The sequence below is a fragment of the Aphidius gifuensis genome, linkage group LG2 (assembly GCF_014905175.1).
Source record: "Aphidius gifuensis isolate YNYX2018 linkage group LG2, ASM1490517v1, whole genome shotgun sequence".
NCBI lineage: Eukaryota > Metazoa > Arthropoda > Insecta > Hymenoptera > Braconidae > Aphidius > Aphidius gifuensis.
In genome coordinates, this window is record NC_057789.1 from 6247879 (window position 1) to 6270095 (window position 22217).

The following is a 22217-nucleotide window of genomic DNA, read 5'->3' on the forward strand; positions in this document are numbered from 1 at the left end:
AGTAAAAAAATATATTTATGTACATGTTTGTATTTTTAAGGATAATATTTTGTTTTTTTATTAAAATAAAAGGAATAAATTATGCGATAATAATTAAAATAAATAATCAACATATTGACAATATAATAACGTTTGATTTTTATTTCATTCCAGCTGGGTATAAGTTTTTGCTTGACTTTTTTTTTTAAATTAGTTTATTTTTTATATTCAAAATCTGAATGAAACTTTATTTTGTCTGGTTTTTTTATTTTTTGTTAAATATGTTTTGCTTTTCCCAGAAATAAATGGGTTAGTCGTTCGCAAGGATATTTAAACTGAATTAATACATTATATACATGTCTCGCGATTTAAATACTTCTTGTTTAAATATAATATAATAATAATGATAATTATAATAACAAATTAACAACAACAAAGTCGAAAAAAGGGTTAAACACACTACTGCCACCGGAAACAAAATTCAACTTCTAATTATTTACCTAGTATAACGTTAGAGGCGCATTATTTGTAAATCATTATTAATAACAATAATAATAAATAAAAAGAAAAAAAAAAATGGTGTTATGGCGTCGCGAGCCGATAGCCGTTGTCGTAAAATATTAAAACGTGTAATTAATGCATAATTATTTGTATAAAATTACACAGTGTTTCTTCAATTAATAACAAAGTAAATCTTGAAATTATCAATAATAAATATTAATAATTTAAATAATATTTTTATTATAGTTTTATAGTAGTGTTACTGTCCAAAATTTCAGGGACCATTTTTCGATTTTTTTTTTTTTTTTTTTTCTACAAGTATTAGTAAAAAATTAGAGAGAAATAATAAATAAATAAAAATATTAAGTCAACGTGTAATACGTGTTTTTGTGTGTTGGCTTATTAAAGTTTTAGTTTATAAATTATAATAAATATTTATTGAACAAAAAAAAAAATATGTTACGAAAAAAATTTGTATATTGAAAATGTCAATGAACATTATTTAAAATCTTGGAGCAGATTTATCAAAATAATAATATCAATTTACATAATCCAAAAATACTCCAAAGATATTTAATAACAGTAATTAATTAATTTAAAAATTTTTTTAGTTATTTTAAATTATTAAAAATAAACAAGTATTTTTAATTTTCAGATTATTAACAAAAAAAAAATGAAAATAGTTAATGAATTTGGACTGAATCGGATGATAACCTAACCTAATTATGTTGAAATCATGATACTTGGTAAAATTCAAGGATAATTAAAAACAATAATATTAAATTTATAAATAAATAAATATTTATAATACTTGGAAATAAATTTTTGTGATATAAATAATATTTGATAAATAAAATAATAAAAATGTCGTCAAATATGCAATTTGCAACTCCACCACCACCAATTAATCTGCCAAATATGTCAGTGCCACCACCAACAGCACCAAATTTATCAGCACCACCACCAAATTTGACAACAATAAATACATCATCATCACCATCATCATCATCAAATACTAATTTTCAAGCAAGATTTCCACCAAATAATCGTGATGGTAATAATCGTGGTTTTTTTAAGCCATTTAGACCTTATCATGCACCAAAATCAATGTCAAATAGTCAAGATGCATTACAAGATGAATTTGATGGTAAAAGATTAAGAAAATCTGTTATGAGAAAAACAGTTGATTATAATTCAGCAATTATTAAAACACTTGAAGTAAATATTTTTTATTATTATTAATAAATTACAAAGTATATAAATTAGTATATTTATTTATTTAATTAATGATTATTTTAGAATCGAGTATGGCAAAGAGATTTTCGTGATAGACGAGCATTACAGCCAGATGTTATGTATTATCCAGATCTTTTACCACCACCTAGTTATGTGGATAATCCAATAAATGCTGTGACAACGAGATTTGTTAAAACAGCAACAAATAAAATGCGTTGTCCAATTTTTTGTATGGCATGGACACCTGAAGGACGTCGTCTTGTAACTGGTGCATCAAGTGGTGAATTTACACTTTGGAATGGTCTTACATTTAATTTTGAAACTATTCTTCAGGTAATTGTTTTGATAGATTTTTATTTATTATATCAAATCATTATATTAATAACGAGTGTTTTTTTTTTTTGTTTGTTTGTTTTTTCATTTGATAATTGTTTAGGCTCATGATAGTCCAGTTAGGACAATGGTCTGGTCACATAATGAGAGCTGGATGGTGACTGGTGATCATGCTGGTTACGTCAAATACTGGCAGAGCAACATGAACAACGTCAAGATGTTTCAGGCACACAAAGAAGCGATTAGAGGACTCAGGTATATCATCAACAACCACACTAGAACTTTTTATCAACTTGCTATCAACTTATTTTTTATTTATACTATTCTATACGTTATTTTAATTATTGTCAAATTTATCATTTATTATTTTTTTAATTGCAACGTTTTTCGGTATCCACCTTGAATTCATTCGCGAATTTTTTTTTTCGAAAATTTATACAAAGAAAAATGATTTTTGTTTTTTTTTTTCTATCAACGTATGAAGCGTTTTTCATTTGCTCATTATTATTTTTTTTTTTCCTTTACAAATGAGTATTATTTTTTGTTGATTCGAAATAATTTAATTAATTTTTTAATATTTTAATTATTCATCTTGAGAAATTACTTCACAGTGCGGCTACGGATATTTTTTATTGAGAAAAAAATGTATCTGTTGAATTTTTAAAATAAAAATTATATAGATAAGCAAGTTGAATGAAAAAAAAAAAAATATACAATGATGCTTCAACCCAGTCGAGTAATTCCTATTTTAAAATAAAAATAAAGATAACAATAATCCTATCTCTCCTCAATATTATCACGTACGAAATAAAATTAATACTGATAAATTTATTTTATTAAAAATATTATGAAGAAAAAAAAAAGAACAATTGATATACATATAATAAAAAAAAAAATAAACATTGTTTTTATTTATTTTTTAAAATAATAATAATAAAAGAAATAAAATTTTCGGGAAACGGTTATTTAGCATGAATGGAGTGTGTGTGTTTTTTATGATGAAAATAAATAATTGATTCTCATATCAATGAGATAAATAAATGAATTTAAATAAATATAATTTTTGATAAAACAATTAAAAATAATAAATAAACCAATGTACATTCTCGTTCGTGAAATATTTAATTGTACAATAATCATTAATTATTTTATTAAAGATTTAAATTTAAATTTTATCTTGATAACATTGCTCGATGGTCATGTGGCATTTGATGATAGCATAAAAATTTTTAAAATTTAATTTAATAAAAAATATCAAATGCCAGTTATGACTGTCGGTGATGAATTGTTCGTTAGATGCCCTTTTCATTCCGTTATTTTTTCAATTTAATAAATAAATTATTTTACAATAAATTGAATAAATATTATTTTGATATTATTTACATATAAAATATATATATTTTTTTTAAATATTAAAACAGCACTATTGCTGTGTTTGTCATGTAATTACTATTTTTTTTTTCAACGGGTAGTTTCAGTCCAACGGATCACAAATTGGCAACCTGTAGTGATGATGGAACAGTGAGAATTTGGGACTTTCTACGGTGTCATGAAGAGCGAATCCTCAGGGGTATTTAATTAATTTTTAAAAACAACATAACATATTTATTCGGAAAAAAAAGAAGATAAAAAATATCTAAGAAACATAATTTTCATAGGTCATGGAGCAGATGTTAAATGTGTACATTGGCATCCACAAAAAAGTCTCGTTGTATCTGGAAGTAAAGATAATCAACAACCTGTTAAACTTTGGGATCCAAAAACAGGTCAATCATTGGCAACTTTACATGCACATAAAAGTACTGTTATGGATGTTAAATGGAATGAAAATGGTAATTGGCTTATAACAGCATCGCGTGATCATCTATTGAAACTTTTTGATATACGTAATTTGAGTCAAGAAGTACAAACATTTAGGGGACATAAAAAAGAAGCATCAAGTGTTGCATGGCATCCAAGTCATGAAGGATTATTTTGTAGTGGTGGAAGTGATGGTGCTATTCTCTTTTGGCATGTTGGGTAATTATAAAAAATTTAATTTAATTTTTCATTTTCATATATTTTTTTAAATTGAATTATTATGTTATTTGGTAATTTTTTTGCTTGACTGTAGAGCGGATAAAGAAGTTGGAGCTATTGAGCAAGCACATGACAGTATTGTCTGGACTCTTGCTTGGCATCCACTTGGACATATACTTTGTTCAGGCAGCAATGATCATACATCTAAATTTTGGACGAGAAATCGTCCTGGTGATTTAATGAGAGACAAATATAATCTTAATACACTTCCAGCTGGAATGGCTGGCATTGATGATCATGAAATTGGTAATAAAAAAAAACATAGAAACACACAATTATCAATGTACATTAATTAATTTTTATATAAAAAATTTAATAAATAATTAAATTAATTTTTAGCTGATGAAGCTGCAGAGATACCTGGTATGGGACCTGAAGATAGAATTATGTTGGATGCTGAACTTGAAGAAGAAGCTTCAATGATGACAGCTCCACCACCCGAAGATAAATCAGGTGGTATACCTGGTCTTGATCTTGATCATGCTATTGAAGAAAGTAAAAAACTTGCAAGTAAAAAAGTACCATATAGTAAACCAATTCCCAGAAATTTCCAAGCACAATGGAATGAAATGGAATCAGAAGATCCTGAACAAGTTGAAGCATTGAGTGCAATTGTTAATCAATTAATTGAAACAACACCTGGTGCTGTACCACTCACTGAAGTTGCACCAAATGCAATTATATTATATGGAAAAATGATAACAGTAGAACGTAAGAATATCAACAATAGCTGTTATTAGTACATTAAACATTTTTTAAATATAAATTAAACCTAACTTATTTTCTCTCTTCCTTTTTTATCTAGCTGGTTCAAAATTAGCAGATGCAATATTAAAAGGCAATGATGCTATACAAAAAATGATTGCTGACGGTGAAATTGAAGAATTAAAAGATGTACAACCAATAATACCTGAGGAAATAATTGAACCAGAAGAATATCTTCAAGATGAAGGTGATATTGATTATTCAAGAGTACCAGATATTGATCTTCCTGCACCTTTACCTAGTTCTAAATTTGCTCAAAATCCTGAATTATTAAAATCATTAAATCTCGGTGGTAAACGTAAATTTGAACAATTAATTGGCTGGAGTGAAGCAAGTAATTCATCAAAGACTCATGGTGATGATTCAGCAAATAGTGATACTGATTTACGTTATTTATCAAATACAACAACAGCCCAAGATATATCAAGTTATCTCAGTCAAGATGAAGATTTACGTAGATTAAATGCAATGGATCGTATTAATCGTGATGAAGATTTACGTTTTGGTAGTGGTTCTGGTTCAAGTGGACCAGGTAGACCAGATTTTGATTTACGTAATGCATTTGGTGATCGTGATTTTCGTCATACAATGCCACCACCACCATTTAATAAATCATCATCATCATCAATTGATTCAGATAAAAATAAATATGGTGATCAAGATAATCGTCCACGTGTTTGGGATGATGATAAAATTATTGGTAATAATGATTTATCAAGAAATAATTTTGATAAACGTAATGTTATGCCACCAAATATGATGAATAATAATTTACAAATTGGACAAATGTCAAATATGCCAAGTGGATTAGGTAAAAATCATCATAATATGCAAAATATTAGTCCAAATATGCCACCATCAATGGTACCACATCCAAATATCAATCAAATACCAACAAATATGCAAAATAAAAATAATAATTCAAATATGATGGGTGGTAATGGTGGTATGAATGACGGACAAGGTATGAATGATGGACCAATGAGTGGTCCACCTCATATGATGCATATGCCACCAAATTTTGGACCAAATGGACCACAAATGCCACCAAATTCAAATTTTAATCCAAATTTTCGACCTCCAAATGGTAATTTTGGACCAAATCAACATTTTCGACCAATGGGACCACCATTTGGACCACCAGGACCATTTAATAATTTTCCACCAAATTTTAGATGTCCAAATCCAAATAATCCACCACCAAATTTTGAACGTCCTGGTTTTGGACAAAATTATCGTAATCAAATGCCTGGTAATTCATCAGGAGGTGGTGGTGGTGGTGGTAATAATTCTGGTGGTTCATTTAATTCAGGATTTAATAAAAATTATGATAGAGGTGGTGGTGGTGGAAGTAGTAGTGGCGGTGGTGGTGGTAATGGTAACAATAAAAATGGACATAATAGTAATAGTAACAATAGCAACAACAATCGAGGAATGAATCGTAACTCAAACGATAATAACAGAAATAATAATTATAATAGTAGTAATAATAATAATAATAATAGTAGTAGTAGTAATAGCAGTAATAATAATAGTAATCGAGGAAGAGGAAGAGACAATGATCAATCAAGAGGATCAAGGTCTCGTGATAATTATTGAAAAGAAAAATAAAAAATACATTTCATCGTGAATTTGTGAATATTGATAATATGAATGGTCTAATATAATTAATTTTTATCATGAACGATTGATGCGAATGATTTGTAATATACTCTGGAAAAAAAAAAAAAAAATTCGTTCAATTAATTAAAATATAACTTGATTGTCAGTGAATGTTGAGTTTATTTATCATGAAAATTACAAAAAAAAAATTTAAAAAAAACAATAAAATATAAAATGAAAAAAAAAAAAAAGAAAATAAATTGTTCACGAGATGCCTTGATTTTAAAAAAATAACAATCATTTTTTTTTTTTTTTTTTGAATAATTTAATCAATTTTAAAGGCCAGGCAAACGTGTACTAAATAAAAACGAAAAAAAAAAAAAAAAAAAGAAATAAATTAATTCAAGTAAGAAGTTTTAATTAAAAAAATAAAGAAAAAATTGGATCAACAAATATATAACTTTTTTCTTTTTATATTTAAATAATAATTATACCCCCCTTTTTTCCCTAATTAATAATTAATATTATTATTATTATTATTTAAGAGATAATATTGTTTCCATTGGCATCATAAAGATGGAGTTTCGTAAGCCACGTGTGTGGTGTATTTAATATATAACCTAAAATTTTTGACAAACAAAAAAAAACTTTGACTTGTCTTTGTGTCTTGTTGACACAAAAAGTTTAATATAATAATTAAGTTTTAATATAAATAATTAAGTAATTAAATAAAAATTATAATAATGGGTGTTGAAGAGCAAGAAAATTTAGTTAAACTTGGTAGTTATGTGGTTGTACAAAAACAAAATTTTCGTAAGCTTGTTAAAATAACAGACAAACCAACATTTACATTGGGCAAAGAATTTATTGAAATGGAGCAATTACCAGGTAAACCATACTGGACAACATTTAAAATGGTTAGTTCTAAAAATGGCAAAAGAAATGTTGCACTTGAAGTTGCTGAAAAAGCTGATACAATGGAAGAATTATGTAGAGGAATTATAAGTGGTACTGATAATCGTACAATAACTGATGATAGTACATCACAAAAATTATCAAGAGAAGAAATTGAAGTACTTCGTGATGCTGGTAAATCAAGTATTGAAATTGTTGGTTCACTTATTGAAAATAGTTCATCATTTGCTGCTAAAACTGAATTTTCACAAGCTAAATATATCAAGAAAAAAGAAAAAAAATATTATAGATTTTTGATGATACATAAACCAACTCTATCAATAGTACAAGATATTTATTTTAAACAAGATTGTAATAAAATAAATTCATTAAGAATGGATACATTATCACAAATATTATCATACAGTGATGTTAAAGCTGATGGTAATTATTTACTTTATGATTCTGGTTCATGTGGTTTAACAGCTGCTGCATTATTAAGTAGAATTGGAGCTAAAACAACTGGTAATCTTGTACATTTACATCCTGGTAATCAAGCACAAATGACACTTGTTAATGCATTAAATTTTCCTGATGAACAATTAAAAAGAATGAGTACAGTTAATTTATATACATTTTTAAGATTAAATTATCAAGGTGAATCTGAAATAATACGTGAGCTAGTTAAAAAACATATAATATGGAAACAACTTAAAGAATCTGAAAAAAATAATGGAGATAATGAAGATATTCCAAATGCAAAAAGACGAAAATTAAATGATGAAGATGATGATGATAATGATGACAATGATAACAATGATATTGTTGTTGATAATGGTGATAATATTATTGATGATATTATTGATGATAATATTGATGTACCAGATACATTTAAAGAACCAAAATGGCTTAATGAAACAAGACAAGCTGTTGATTGTTTTAAAAATACAAAAGCTGATGGTTTAACAATTATTGCCAAGGAACATCCGTCAAATATTATTCAAGCATTATTAGAATTTTTGGGTACATCAAGACCATTTGTTATTTATCATTGTTATCGTGAACCATTACAAGAAACTTATATTATGTTAAAACAACGTAGAGATATTGTTAATTTAAAATTATTAACTAATTTTTGTCGTAATTATCAAGTTTTACCAAATAGAACACATCCAGAAATTATGATGAATGATTTAGGTGGTTATCTATTAACTGGTTATCTTGTTGATTAAATAAATTTTTAATCTTTTTTTTTTTTTTTTTTTTTAAATCATTGATTTTACATGGTACTCTTTGAGTATAACTTTATATATGTTTGAATTGAATTTTGTAAATATAATAACAATCATTATATTGATAATAAATTTTGTGATTTTTTAAACATCAATTTATTTGTTTATTGTGTTGTTTATTTATTTATTTATAAATAATTTTAAAATTTCCCGGGTTGTATTTAAAGATGGTGGTTAATTAGTACCGTACTACTTACGTACTAAAGTACTGTGCATACAGTACTACAGTACATTTTCGGTACGTAATATATAAAAATGGCGCTAAAGATGGGAAAAAAAAAATTATAGATGGCTGTCTTAAACATCCGTCAATGCGTAGACACCCTGAAATTGTGGTGCGCGGGTTGGAGTGGGTTGGAACAAGCCAACAAGCAAAGCATCATTCGATCACTTCGTCTCCAACTCCAAAAGGAATACCACCTTTCATCAAAAACTCCAAGCTTGTAACCACACCGGTAAGCACATTTTACAAGGTTTTATAACTTAATTAAAATATGATGCTCATCTAGCATTATCTTTGCCATCAAGTACTTTAAGCATTCAATATTAATCAACGCTTATTCATCATATATTTTGCCAATTATTTCAACCAATATTTTTCATTTTATAATATTACAATTTATTTTAAAATGCACGCTTGGCTTGTTAATTTTTTTGTATAAATTTTTCGTGATGATTTCTTCAGTCTCGTTCGTATGATTAATTACTGTGATTACGAATGTAAGAATTTCCTGATTAATTATTAATAATTATTTTAAATTACTCAAATGGTTTTTTTATATTTAACAATGTGTTAATTTTTTTGCTTCAGGTTATACAATGCACAGTGGATCCACCACGATGGACGCCAATCGTATAAAGCATCCAAACAAAAGGTAATTTAATTTTTAAATAATTTTCTTTTAATTGTTTTTTTAAATCTTGTGTATTATAATGATGCTATTTATTACCGCCCCAGTCTGATGTTCCATGACTGATTGGTTTTTCTTATCTGATTATTATTCAACTTAAATTCAAATAGAAATTTTACTGATAATAAAACGTGGTTTTTAAACAAAATTCTAATGGACAATATTTTTTGTTAATTACAGAAACAATGCTGCTCCAACTGGCTGAGCTACCTGAAAATTACAATTGATTCATCATCAATATCATGTAAGTTACATTGCTTTTTATAAAATTAAAAATCTCAATTTTAAAATGATGACTTTGATTACCGCCCCAGTCTGATGTTCTGTGACTGATTGGTTTTTCTTATCTGATCCTTTCCTTTATTTAAAAATATATTTTATTTGTTAAAAAATTAGCAAGTTACTAATTATTTTTATTTAATTATTGTTACAGATGATATGAAACTAAGCATCGACTTGATTCAACCATGACCACGTTGATCATTCAGCACCACGTGTTGTAAGTATTATTTTACTTGTAATTATTTTTTTTATATGCTTGATCAATTATAATCATTTAAATGATGAGTACTACAAACGCTCCAGTCAAACCGAAGGAACAGTGGCGACAATTGTTTCCTGAAATTAATTTAATTTAACAAAATTAATTGTCTTGTTAATTGCAAATGACTAACCACGTGTTTTATTTTTTTGTTTAGTTGGATTATTGGAAAGGCGTAGCATCTATTCCAAAGCATCTCTTCATAATTAATATAATGGTGAGTTTTTTTTTATGAATTTATATACAAATTTTATCAAGTCATTGTTTTAAATGATGAACTGTAATTATTAACAGTTATCCCTGTCTTACGAAATCGTGGTGATATCTTTGGTACCTGAAGTTGAACAATTAAACAAAAAAAATATGTAAATTTTATAAATAACAGTTTTTTAATTGAGTTTTTAATTTTTTCTTACAGATGCTTTAACCATGAGGGGCAAACACAAACCCTGGTGATCAATCAGCACCACCAGCATCATTTCTTCTATCATCAAGGTAAAAATTTTAACAATTACACAATTTCTTTTTCGTTGCATACAGTGATTTATAAGACTGGATTTATCAAGCATGCCTTTAAATTTCTAACTCAAGACTCATCAAGTCTACTTATTAATTGCCATAAATTTCAATATTTATTATTTTTAAATGATGAACAATCTATTTTAACAGTTATCCCTGTCTTACAAAAATCATGGTGATATCTTTGGTACCTGAAGTTAAAATTATTAACTAAAAATATATATTTTTGTATAAAGCAGTTTTTTAATTATAAAATTTAATTTATTTTACAGATGTCTTGAAGGATATAATTAACACATGCAGTCTTGATGCTCATTCAACATCATCAGCATACTATTTTCAAGGTAAAAATCTCATTTAAAACATTTACATTTTTGTAGTTAATTTTGTAATTTTACGTGATGATTAAATTTTTAACAAGCATATCTCTGAATTTTTGACTTAAGACTCGCTTGAGTCTTTAGTTCATATTGAAGTTAATTTTTGTCTGAATAATTACAAATAATTCTTAATATTATGATCACAATAAATAATACTTTGATTATTAATCTAATAATATTTTAATTTTTTGTTTCCAGGTGACAATTTGGTATCAAACACTCCAAATTTTCTCATCAAACATTTTGGATTTTTTCACAACAAAAAAGGTATAAAATTTTCTAAATAACAAATTAACTAAACAATTTAATTATTAAATAAATAATTTATACATGATGATCTAAACATATACGCTATAATGATAGAAAAACTACATGATTAGTTCTTGCCCTCACTGAGTTAATACAATAAAACAACATAATCACAGTTATTTAATATTAAAATATTCTAATAAGATTGATATATTTGTTTCAGACTTGACCAAAATAACTAGAACAACAATGCAGTCATCAATTCCATCATCTTCAATTCCCGTAAGTTTCATTTAATAATTAAAAAATAGTGACAATAAAATATTAAATGATGCTTCAATAATATACGCGATGAATAATTATGATATCACTCTTATAACTGATTAAATAAATAATTATTCAAATAAATTAATAAAAAAAATAGCGAAAAATATAAAATAAACGTGTTTTTTTTCTCTGTAATTTCAGATTGATGACGTTGGTCATATATAAACAAATAAAAATTATTTCTTTAAACAAAATTGATAAATTTGTCTTGATAATTATTATCCCAATATCTCTGATAAATATTTAATTGAACAATAGTTGATAATTGCATTTTTAGTTGATATTTTTTGTGATGTACATTCGATGATTTGGTGGTATGTTTGAAGGGTCAATTGACCAGGCACTTGGGCACATCTACATTTGTTAATATATATTTTAAAAAAATGGAATAAAATTGTCTTGTAGCAGCAGTATGTGTGCGTTGATGTACTAGCTTGCTTGATTACTTTTTTGGTGAAATAAATAGATTATTATAATTAATCACAACTCTAGTTGATAATCCATCAGTGGATGAAATTCTTTTTGATGTGTATGGTTTAGAGCAAGTTGATAGCCCCACAGTCTCATTGCATTTGAACAAACACTTTGTATTTCTTCAACTTCCTCAAATGCTAAATCATTACGCCAATGAAATGGTGCTGTCTTTGAATTTCTAAATGTACTTGATACACCACCAAAATCACGACTAGTATGAGTATCTAAAAAGTATTTTACTTTTTTATGTAAATCTAGGCCATAAAATTTGTACAAATTTTCAGTATTTGTATATGGATCAAGTGAAAAATCTTCATATCTCACAACCCTGAAAGACAAAAATAATTAATAAATTAAATAATTGATAAGCAGACGTTATTTAAATAACTTACATAAAATTATTTGGATATTTTTTTTTATAATTAACAGCTGCCTCATAATCTGATACAAGATCAGCACATACTCTTGCTGGTTCTGAACAGTCTGGACTTTTTGGACACCAGTCTCTGTGCTTTCTTGATTGCAATAAACCCCTTGGATCTCTCACCAATAAAACCATTCGTACACCAAGTCTATTAAATAATTTAATTATTTTTTTAAACTTATTTTATGATAAACAATTGTATTATTATTATTTTAATGTTATACTTTTTTTGTTTTAGTAAAAATTCAGCTACTTTAAGTCTTAATCGAACTAGCTTCATCGATTGAAATGGAAATAAACGACAAAATTTTGTAACAAAATCTGAATTCCAGCATATTCTTTTATGACTTTGACATTGTCGCCATAATTGAGTATTATGATTGAACACCCATGGATGAGTTCTTCCAAAATAAAGATAGCTTTCTAAATAAATAATTTAATTAAAAAATTAATAATGCTAAGCTATAATATAAATTTTGTTATTTTAGAAAACAAACCAAGTTTATGATATTGACAATTAAAAAGTGCATTAATATTTTTAATTGCTCGATGACTCATTGGTGATCCTCTTACTTGTGTTATACCAAAGTCAAGTAGTGGCTCATAATGATAAAAATTTGCTGGATGTGCTTGTAAAACATCACCAAGAAATGTACTACCACTTCTCCAAGTTGCCAGGATTATACTTCTCATTGGTCGTCCTCCTTTTTCCATCATGAGATCATCAAAACTACTGTAAGTATTTCACAATATGTTTATTTATTTTTTTTTTTTGTTGTAAATCAAATGTATAAATACAATTCTATAAATGAATTATCATTAAATCACATGACATAATCACCTGACATTGAGACCAGTTTTATCAAGTGGATAATTATAGTCTTCTAGCTCTCTTTCTAAAATTTTTTTTTGCATCTCTATAACTTCATGAATCTCCATTTGAGTCAAATTATTTCTATATATCTGTATTTAAAAATTATCATTATTTATCATTTATAAAATGCTCATAATTTTCTAGCAATTAATCAATTTGTTTTTTTATTTTTAACTAGAATATTTGTGTGTATTTTAAAAAAAAGAAAATTGATTTTTGTTTTTAAATTAAGCCTTATCAGTAACACGTGATAGCAATTGATAAGTTTTTAAAGCGAGGCAATATTTAAACATAATAAATAATAAGGTGTTAATTTTCAATCGGTACCGTGTTTCATCTAATTTGTACATCCAACATATGACACTTGTTAATTTATTTATTATTTATTTTCTTAAATGTCAACTGAAATAGATGTGCCAGTCTTTTTTTTTTTTTTTGATTAATTTGTTCTTGACACTTGGTGCTGCTGTTATTTTTCTATCTCATTTAAAATATGTTGTAATTGTTTTGTTTTATAATTACCTGAACTGGTGACTGAAAACGGTGTTCAATGTAATTACTTGTTCGTTGATTAAATACTAAAAAAAATATACATATTGAGGCCACTACAACAAGACCAAAAAAGCTCAATCTTTTTGATATTTTTGTACCTTCAATTAAAAAAAAAAACATACATCAATTATTGTCAGTTTGAATTATTAACAAATAAAAATAAATTACTTACTACTGACTCTTCGTCGTGACATTATTTTAATTTGTTGTTGTATTTTTTAAAAACAATTAACAACAACAAGTTGCAACTATTTTATCAACATAATAATAATACTATCAATATTATTATTCCATTTTTCAATGTTAATATTGTCTGATAATAAACCTAAAAAAATTAATATAAAATTAATTTTATGCTCACTTTTAATTAACATAATATTTATCTAAAAAAAAATAATATTTACCTCGACCCCAAACAAGCCTCATTGCTTGTGTGTCTATCACAAAACTAGCAAAATAAAATCACAAACATTCGAACCTTAGCAGTATTGATTTTGCATATTATTAACACCACCAACTTGTCAAGGATCAATTTACAATTTATTTTTAAATAAAAAAAAGGTGTATCAATAACAATAAAACATAATAAAATTAACAACAAATAAACTTGTCAATCAGTGAATTTTTTTTGTGTTAATAATTGTAATATCCACTTGATATCCAAGTGAAGGGGTAGAACTTGAAGAATCATTAAATCAACAACAATACGTGATGCAACTCGTTTACAATTCCTATCCGGTATTATAAATTAACCAATCAATCAATTTAATAACTCAAATAAATTTAATTTCCTATGCTACATTTTTTACATTAACTGCATCTTTTTTTTTTTCTTCCACCTCTCAATCAATAACATTGGCCTGATTTTCTCTCTTGATTTTTTTTTTCGAAAAACCATAATCCGGTTTACATTTGTCGGTAAAGCAGGTGAATTAATTTATTGTTTGATTATTAATTTACAAATAAAAACAACAATTAAAATTATTAATCTTTATATTTTTTTTCTCATAGATATATAATGATTTTAAATTTAAAAGAAATTCATGAATAGAAAATTTAGTTTCTATCGATAGAATAGTTCTCTGTAGAAATTGAGATGTTTTTTTTTTTTTTTTTGGGAAGCTGTGATATAGATTATTAGGAACATGTGTGGGATATATACATGTGTGATAATGATCCATTTATTTCGGAGCATTTCGGAGTATGTAGAAATTAAAAAAAAAAAAATCTTTTTTTGACAGTGCTTGTTTCATAGCATGGCCATCAGGCGGTTCCATCGGCGGCCAATAGTTCCGTCACGGTGAATGCCGTTATTATTATATACAGAATATCAGAATATATATTCTTTCCTCGCAGTAGAATTGAGTAGAATACACACCAGTTTAGACTTCAGATGAACCACCACTGTCAAGCACATTTTCACTTATCGTTAGGCAATTGTGGTGGAACAAAATTTTATCTCAAAGATAAACTTAAACAAACATAAAAACAGTTTAATTAAATAATAAAAAATATTTTTGGTTCTTTTTTTTTTTTTAAATTAATCAACAATTATTGACAAGTGTATTGGTGATATTTTATTGTTTTTATCATTAGTTAATTAGTTTCTAAATTTAATTTTTATTTCATCACAATTGTGATGTTTTATTTTGATAATTATCCTGTGAAATTATTGATGATCTAAATTGTTATTCAACCAACTATCACTAAAATGTTTTATGGATTTTATGAGGTAAATTTAATAAATATTTGTCATATTTTTTAGCACAATTCATGGAAATAAATTTGTTAATTCGATTTTACAATAAAAAATTGTTTTTTTTTTTTTTAAATATTTTTGGAGTATTTTAATAAAATATTAATTTAAAAAATTGGAGTTACCTTTTGCTAATTTTTTCATGCAAGATAACTCAAATATAATTTTTTTTTTATGAAAAAAAAAAAAAAAGAAAATAAATTCCAAGAATATTTTCAATTCATATGGAAAGGAACCGGAATTTCTCGCATGTCTTATCTTCATCTTCTTTTTACTCCACCTACTTTTATTTTTTTTTTTTTTGTTCGATTTTCCCCCCGTTGTCCAGAGGAACAAAAAAAAAAAAAAAAAAAATCTTAAATTTTTTAAAACCAGATGATGTTCCTTAATTCATGATAAATAGGATTACTATATCGAAAAAGACAGCGAGACAGGGAAAGAGAGAGAGAAAAAAATAAATAGAAAGGTAAAAAAATTACTAGTAAAATTTAAAAACCATGTGAACAGGTAATTTATTTATATTTTAAACCTTTTTTTTATGATATTTAATTTAATAAATATTCAAGGTTGATATATGAATGTCGAGGTAGCTTAAAGTTTTTTCAATATACGATCAAATATTTATTATAACATATACATGTGGAAAATGTATGACAAATTGTATTAGGATCAAATGTTCACTGCATCATTGACAATGCACATGCGCTTTTCGAAAGATAATAAAATAATAATAAAAGCTAAAAGAAAAAAAAAAATAATTAAATACAAATAAAAGAGAAATTTAAAATAAAAAAATAAAAATGATTTGGTTAAAAAAAAAAAAAGATAGTAATTATGTTTCGACATCATCATTTCTTCATTAGAAAATTTATAAAGAAATCTGTTTTTAAATGATTACTAGAAACAGCCAAACAATTCAAACGTGAAAAATAAAAATAATAATTAACAACGATCAATGACCGTAATACAAATAGTCATGCAATTCTTTGTAATTTTTAAAATCTATATTATGAAGAAATATATAAATTAATTTTCACAATCCTTGGAATACAGTAGTAAATTATTAAGTCAATATTAATTAAAAATCTAATATCAATATTTTATTATTAATTAATTAATAAATAACATTCTTATGAATTTTTTAAAAATATAAATACAAAAAAAAAAAATATAAATATTTATTTTTTAAAAATCCAAGAATTATAATAATTAATTTAAAAATAAATAATTAAAATTAATATTTATTTAATTTAATTAATTATTTATTTTTATATTAATAATTTAATAAATATACTTTTTTTTTCAAGTATTTAAACATTTACAGTTTGAAAAATGTAAAAAACAAAAAAAAAAAACTTTTCAAGGTCATTTAAATTATTTATTTATTCAAATAATTATTGTCAGAATATGATTTTTTTTTTTTTACTTAGTTCAGTACGTGATGTGACTTTAAAAAAAATATAATTTTATTATACTGAGAATAAATAATAAAATAGTTTGTTGATAGATTAATTGAGTGAAAGGCAAAGAGGATGAGTTGAGGTCTCTGACTCACTCTGGATTTTTCAAAGTGCCTTGCATTGAAATATCTTGATTTTTTAAATTCTTTAATATTTATGCTGTCATCAACAGGTTTAATAAATTCTTAATAATATTGATTTTATAAAATTTTATTTGTTATTTTATTTATCAATGAAAAATATTTGTCGTATCAGTATTTATTCAAATGGTCCATATTTAGTACTACAGATAAGATTGTCAAAGAAGGCTTTGGTAATAAAGATAGCAACGATTTCATACTATGATTGTTTGCCGTTAAAATTGAATTATTTTCAATTGCTTCGGAAATATTAATACAGACTGGTTGTAGTTAATAGTTATCGAGTACTCATATTATTTTATCACACTTTTTTTTTTTTTTTTCAAACGTTTAAATTATATTATAGTAAAATTGGTATTGTTTTTTTTTTTTATTAACGCTTTTATTAATTATAAACAATTGATTATTTTATTGAGTGAAATTTATAGTGTTTTAATTGTGTTCATTAGGGACAAAAATAAAATAATTCGTTATCGAACTCGGTCAAACGTGACAACGTCCGGTCTCAACATCCGTAGTAAATTTGTCCATGTGTATTGTTGAATAAGTATAATATTTATATATTCAAAATATTTAATTTCCAACTCCAGGTATTAATCAAAAATTCATTTAATCATAATACATTTGTCTAGTTTGTTTTTTTTTTCTTCTATTTATCTTTTGTTGGATAAGAAATTTTATATCTCTCAAACGAAACCTCGATTTCACTTGAGACAAATGATTTTTCTTTTATTATTTTTATTATTATGTATCCTTGTTTTTTTTTTTTTTTTCATTCCATCTGGTATTACTTATCTTTTGCTCAGGTTTCTTCATCATCATCACTATTTTTTTTTCATTAATTATGACGTAGAAAAAAAAATATATAATGTTGATTATTTCACAATATTGTCAACTTGATTTATTTATTTATAAAAATTTAATGTTACTTTATTATTATAAAAAATATTGACATACAATTATTAATTCAGCATTAATTAATACAATCAATTAAATTATTAATAATTATTATTGAATATTATATTTTAAATAAACATTGTATGTATTTAAAAAAAAAAAAAAAAAAAGTATTAAAGATTTTTAAATGGTTTTGATGATGTGATTATAAAATAAACAATATAGACACGATTTTTATACGATCAATAATAAAATGTGGATAAATAAGTAGTTTATTCAATTGTCTCGTTTCAAGTTTTTTGTAATAAATAATTGTATGTTACAGGGTCAGGCAATGTTCCAAATTCGATTGCGATGATACACGATAAATTCCAAACAAGTTGATGGTCAAAAATAAATAATAAAATAAAAAATTACGTAAGATGAAAAAACAATCCTAGCAAAAAATAAATTGCCTAGGCTAATGATAAAAATCATCAATAACCAGAAGCCAATAACAACAACAACAACAACAACAATAAAATAAAATTAAAGAAATAAAAATATTAAAAAATTGTTGTTATAATGATGATGATGATGATGAAAAGAAACTACGCTGTTCGTTTGTCAATAGGGCTAAATATTTGTGTATTATTATATGTTTGTGCACATTTTGGATCATCTGGACCATGGTCAGAAGACGGAGCAACAAATTGGGATAATAATGTTGTTCAAGCTCCACTTGTACAGGATAATCAAAATAATAATATAATTCCTTTTTCATCAAATGCAAGTGAACGAATAGTTGATGTACAAACAAATAAAGAAACTATTATTATTGAAAAAGATGATAAAGAAAAAATTGATGTTATAACAAGTGGTTTTGATGGTGTAATTAAAGATGTAGAATCAACGAAAATTAATTTACAAACTGAAAGTGTACCTGGAGGACAAGAGGTAATAATATATGTATATTTTTTATTTAAAATATTTAATCAATTAATTTTTATTTTTAACTTTATTATTTAGCTTGTTATTAATTTGGTTTTTTTTATATTTAGAGTCCACCATTGGTAGAGTCTTCCATTAGTCTTCAAGATGCAATTGGATGTAAAGATAAAAATCTTGATTCAAGAGTATCACAACGTGGTGATTACTGGGTACTTTATAATTATGTACCAATGACAGTATCAGTTAAATGCTGGGAAACAATAACATATACAACTCATGCAGATTTTACATTTCTTGATAATTTAGAGCCACTTCTTGAACGATGGAGAGCACCAGTATCAATTGCAATGTATACACCTGGTACTGATATACAACCAACTATTGAAGCAATTAAATACTTGAGAAATTGTGCAAGTCCACTTGTCGCTCAGCTTGTTACTTTTCATCTGTTTTTTAGCAGTAAGCACGTTCCAAAATCGGTTAGTATATTTTTTTTTTATTAAAGTTCAAAAAGTAATTTTCATATTTTTAATTAACAAACAATATGCAAATACATAGGCTGATTTTTTAAGTAAACAAATGTCTCTGATAATAATTATTTGTTATTTATTCAAGAAAAAAGAGATATATTTTTTAGACAATGTAAACCACAACCGGATGTTTATCGATATATTTTATTTGATTAAAAAAATCCTGTTTGAAATATTAATTAAATTTTTTTTACAGATTCCTTCACGTGAAAAAATTCTATCAGATAGTTACAATTGCAGTGCAGTTGCACCATGGTTAAATTCACTTTATACAACAAAAATGTATAAAAATGAAAAAAAATTATTATATCCAGTTAATGTTGGACGTAATATTGCACGTGAAACAGCAGTAACACATTATGTATTAGCAAGTGACATAGAATTATATCCAAGTCCAGATTTACCATCAAGGTTTTTAGAAATGATACGTCAACGTGATCAACCAGAATTATTAAAGCCAAATCCAAAGGTATTTGTCTTGCCAATATTTGAGGTTGATGAAAAAAGTAAACCACCAAAAAATAAAACATTACTCGTAAGTTATTTAAATGATAATAATTTATTAAAAAATGTCTACTTATTTTAAGTTTTTAAAAAACAATAAAATCTTGTATTATTTACAGTTAAAAATGTTAAAAAATGGTACAGCAATACCATTTCATAAAAAAGTATGCTCAGGATGTCATAGTGTACCAAAAAGTAAAGAATGGATGGAAGAAAAAGAAGTTGCTGGTTTACATGTATATCATGTTGGTAAACGTACTGGAGTGTTTATACATTGGGAGCCAATATTTATTGGAACAAATTTGGATCCAATGTATGATGAAAGATTAAGTTGGGAGGGTAAAAGTGATAAAATGACACAAGGTTATGCATTATGTGTACTTGATTATGATTTTTTAATACTTGATAATGCTTTTCTTGTACATCGTCCTGGTATTAAAATTTATAAAAAAGATAGTAGACGTGATGCATTAGCAGCCAAGACAAATGTGCTAATTAAAAAAATTATTGTGCCCGAGCTTAGAGTTATTTATGGAACAAGAAAAGGTTGTGTTGTTTAAAATTGTTGTTGTTGTTTTTATTTTTCTTTTTTATATTTGTTTTTTTTGTACAATTATTTTTTTGAAAAAGAAAAAACAAAGACAAACAATTAACGAGTAAAAAAAAAAAACGTGATAAAAATAATAATAGTAATAATGTGACTGAGGATGTGTACAAACAAAACCTCATGATTTTATTTTTTTTTTTTTAAATACTCCTATTATAATAAGTTTAATATGAAAATAATTTAGATGATAAGTGATTATCCCCCGATTGGATAAACAATCAACCGAAATCTTCTGTTCAGTATTAAATATTTTTTTTTCTTTTTCTACAAATAATAATTCATTGTCGTGGTGCCATAGTATGAAAGTAATTATTTTTTTTTTTTGTATAAATACATGGCCAAAATAGTACTTAAATTAAATCATGTAAAAAAAAAAGTTTATTATAAAAACCAGAGATAATTTCGTGTTGACCAAAGAATTTTCAAAATAGACCAATCGGGTTAGTATAATTTTAATTCAATTGTTTGAATAATATTTTTTAATTATTGAAAAATGAGATTGTGGACTTTGTGTAAATATGTATGAATATTTTGACTACATTGAGTGATTTTTTTTCTCATTACTTTTGACTTATATTTAACAAAAGAAAGAAAAAAATATTTGAAAAAAAGTTAGTTATAGCAAAATAATTGCATAACATATTTTTGTGCCTTATCGCCTCTGTCCTAAACGAAAATTTCTGTACATTAAAATATTGATAAAAAAGCAAAACAAGGACAAGGAATAATAAAAAGAAAAAAAAATAAATAATTAGTTGAATTAATTTCGTTTGTCTATTGCCAAGTAATATAATATATTTTTGAGTATTTGAATGATGATTATTGATCATGGGATATGACTGATGATTTTATTATTTTATTAATATTTTTTCAATGAGCTTTCGTGGAACGAAGCCAATAGAGTGGACAATCTTTGTTCCCTCGTGGATCAACTATACCATAAACAAAAATTATAAGTAAATTTATAGAATTTAAATAAATGAAATGACGAGATCATGTAAAAACAACAAATTAAATTGAATAAATTATTTACTATAATTAATGATTAATTCAGAGTAAATTATATTATGAAAGTGAGAGTTCTAAAACAATCTAAAATACCTCTTATATTCCTTCTACTAATTGTCATTTTTTTTCAAGAAATTTACGAAGGATTTTCGAAATAATTAGAGGAACATTCATGAGAGGGATTTATTCTAATTTATCAATAAATTTTACAGATTTTTTTTTAAAATGAATTTATTTAATTTAATTACTTTATTATATTTAATTTTATTTCAATGTCAATTTTTATTAATTAAAAATATTAAAAGAAAAAAATAATCACATATTTTTTCAAATTTCAGATGCTTCTTTTTTTGTCATATAATCACGTTGAGAAAAACACAATATTGTTTTGCTTTTTTTTTTTTTTTCTATAATTTATATTTATTGTTATAAAAAAATTAAATCATTGGGTAT

The 22217-nt window shown here is 25.2% G+C and overlaps 4 protein-coding genes, 1 long non-coding RNA gene and 2 other non-coding genes across 11 annotated transcripts; 6 read left to right on the forward strand and 1 right to left on the reverse strand.

Annotated features, from left to right (window-relative positions):
- Positions 1 to 560: 560 nt before the first annotated feature.
- Positions 561 to 6892, forward strand: LOC122848687. Of its 2 annotated transcripts, none has more exons than XM_044146935.1 (9): positions 561 to 667; positions 1136 to 1698; positions 1780 to 2049; positions 2153 to 2304; positions 3522 to 3619; positions 3708 to 4068; positions 4163 to 4374; positions 4468 to 4839; positions 4934 to 6685. In XM_044146935.1, exons 2-9 carry the CDS (start codon positions 1345 to 1347, stop codon positions 6490 to 6492), a joined length of 3378 nt encoding a protein of 1125 aa, XP_044002870.1. In that variant the 5' UTR covers positions 561 to 667; positions 1136 to 1344; the 3' UTR covers positions 6493 to 6685. The 2 variants fall into 2 exon arrangements, with proteins under 2 accessions (XP_044002870.1, XP_044002869.1); XM_044146934.1 differs by having other exon boundaries at positions 569 to 1062; positions 4934 to 6892.
- A 256-nt stretch (positions 6893 to 7148) lies between these two features.
- Positions 7149 to 8621, forward strand: LOC122848688 (tRNA (adenine(58)-N(1))-methyltransferase non-catalytic subunit TRM6). The gene has a single exon (XM_044146936.1). The coding sequence runs from the start codon at positions 7239 to 7241 to the stop codon at positions 8619 to 8621; it is 1383 nt and encodes a 460-aa protein (XP_044002871.1). The 5' UTR covers positions 7149 to 7238.
- Positions 8622 to 9000: 379 nt separating this feature from the next.
- On the forward strand, positions 9001 to 12590 carry LOC122848694. 2 transcript variants are annotated; one of them, XR_006373480.1, is made up of 10 exons: positions 9001 to 9136; positions 9493 to 9556; positions 9773 to 9836; positions 10026 to 10091; positions 10291 to 10350; positions 10552 to 10628; positions 10925 to 10996; positions 11231 to 11299; positions 11505 to 11563; positions 12512 to 12590. It is a non-coding gene; the product is annotated as an uncharacterized LOC122848694 (long non-coding RNA). The 2 variants fall into 2 exon arrangements; XR_006373479.1 differs by lacking the exon at positions 12512 to 12590 and having other exon boundaries at positions 11505 to 11616.
- Positions 9609 to 9677, forward strand: LOC122850751. Its single transcript, XR_006373658.1, has one exon. It is a non-coding gene; the product is annotated as a small nucleolar RNA SNORD31 (small nucleolar RNA).
- On the forward strand, positions 9876 to 9944 carry LOC122850749. Its single transcript, XR_006373657.1, has one exon. It is a non-coding gene; the product is annotated as a small nucleolar RNA SNORD31 (small nucleolar RNA).
- LOC122848693 (carbohydrate sulfotransferase 5-like) lies at positions 10747 to 14851 on the reverse strand. The gene is made up of 8 exons (XM_044146942.1): positions 14337 to 14851; positions 14105 to 14257; positions 13903 to 14030; positions 13348 to 13469; positions 13004 to 13239; positions 12731 to 12929; positions 12475 to 12654; positions 10747 to 12410 (listed from the first exon to the last, which is right to left on the reverse strand). The coding sequence occupies exons 2-8, from the start codon at positions 14124 to 14126 to the stop codon at positions 12089 to 12091; spliced, it is 1209 nt and encodes a 402-aa protein (XP_044002877.1). The 5' UTR covers positions 14127 to 14257; positions 14337 to 14851; the 3' UTR covers positions 10747 to 12088.
- LOC122848692 (beta-1,4-glucuronyltransferase 1-like) lies at positions 13135 to 21204 on the forward strand. Of its 3 annotated transcripts, none has more exons than XM_044146938.1 (5): positions 13135 to 13241; positions 18511 to 19121; positions 19226 to 19594; positions 19842 to 20180; positions 20269 to 21204. In XM_044146938.1, exons 2-5 carry the CDS (start codon positions 18750 to 18752, stop codon positions 20707 to 20709), a joined length of 1521 nt encoding a protein of 506 aa, XP_044002873.1. In that variant the 5' UTR covers positions 13135 to 13241; positions 18511 to 18749; the 3' UTR covers positions 20710 to 21204. The 3 variants fall into 3 exon arrangements, with proteins under 3 accessions (XP_044002873.1, XP_044002874.1, XP_044002876.1); XM_044146939.1 differs by lacking the exon at positions 13135 to 13241 and adding an exon at positions 15142 to 15664; XM_044146941.1 differs by lacking the exon at positions 13135 to 13241 and adding an exon at positions 17420 to 17878.
- The last annotated feature ends 1013 nt before the right edge of the window (positions 21205 to 22217 follow it).

Bases quoted from the DNA above. Each gene is read 5' to 3' on its own strand.
- LOC122848687 (XM_044146935.1), top strand. From the start codon at position 1,345: ATGTCGTCAAATATGCAATTTGCAACTCCACCACCACCAATTAATCTG. The intron at 2,305-3,521 runs GTATATCATCAA...TTCAACGGGTAG, and splicing joins GAAGCGATTAGAGGACTCAG to TTTCAGTCCAACGGATCACA. The intron at 4,840-4,933 runs GTAAGAATATCA...TTTTTTATCTAG, and splicing joins AAAAATGATAACAGTAGAAC to CTGGTTCAAAATTAGCAGAT.
- LOC122848688 (XM_044146936.1), top strand. From the start codon at position 7,239: ATGGGTGTTGAAGAGCAAGAAAATTTAGTTAAACTTGGTAGTTATGTG.
- LOC122848693 (XM_044146942.1), bottom strand. From the start codon at position 14,126: ATGTCACGACGAAGAGTCAGTA. The intron at 13,240-13,347 runs GTGATTATGTCA...AAATACTTACAG, and splicing joins AAAACTGGTCTCAATGTCAG to TAGTTTTGATGATCTCATGA. The intron at 12,411-12,474 runs GTAAGTTATTTA...TTTGTCTTTCAG, and splicing joins AAATATCCAAATAATTTTAT to GGTTGTGAGATATGAAGATT.
- LOC122848692 (XM_044146938.1), top strand. From the start codon at position 18,750: ATGATGATGATGATGATGAAAAGAAACTACGCTGTTCGTTTGTCAATA. The intron at 19,122-19,225 runs GTAATAATATAT...TTTTATATTTAG, and splicing joins GTGTACCTGGAGGACAAGAG to AGTCCACCATTGGTAGAGTC. The intron at 19,595-19,841 runs GTTAGTATATTT...TTTTTTTTACAG, and splicing joins GTAAGCACGTTCCAAAATCG to ATTCCTTCACGTGAAAAAAT.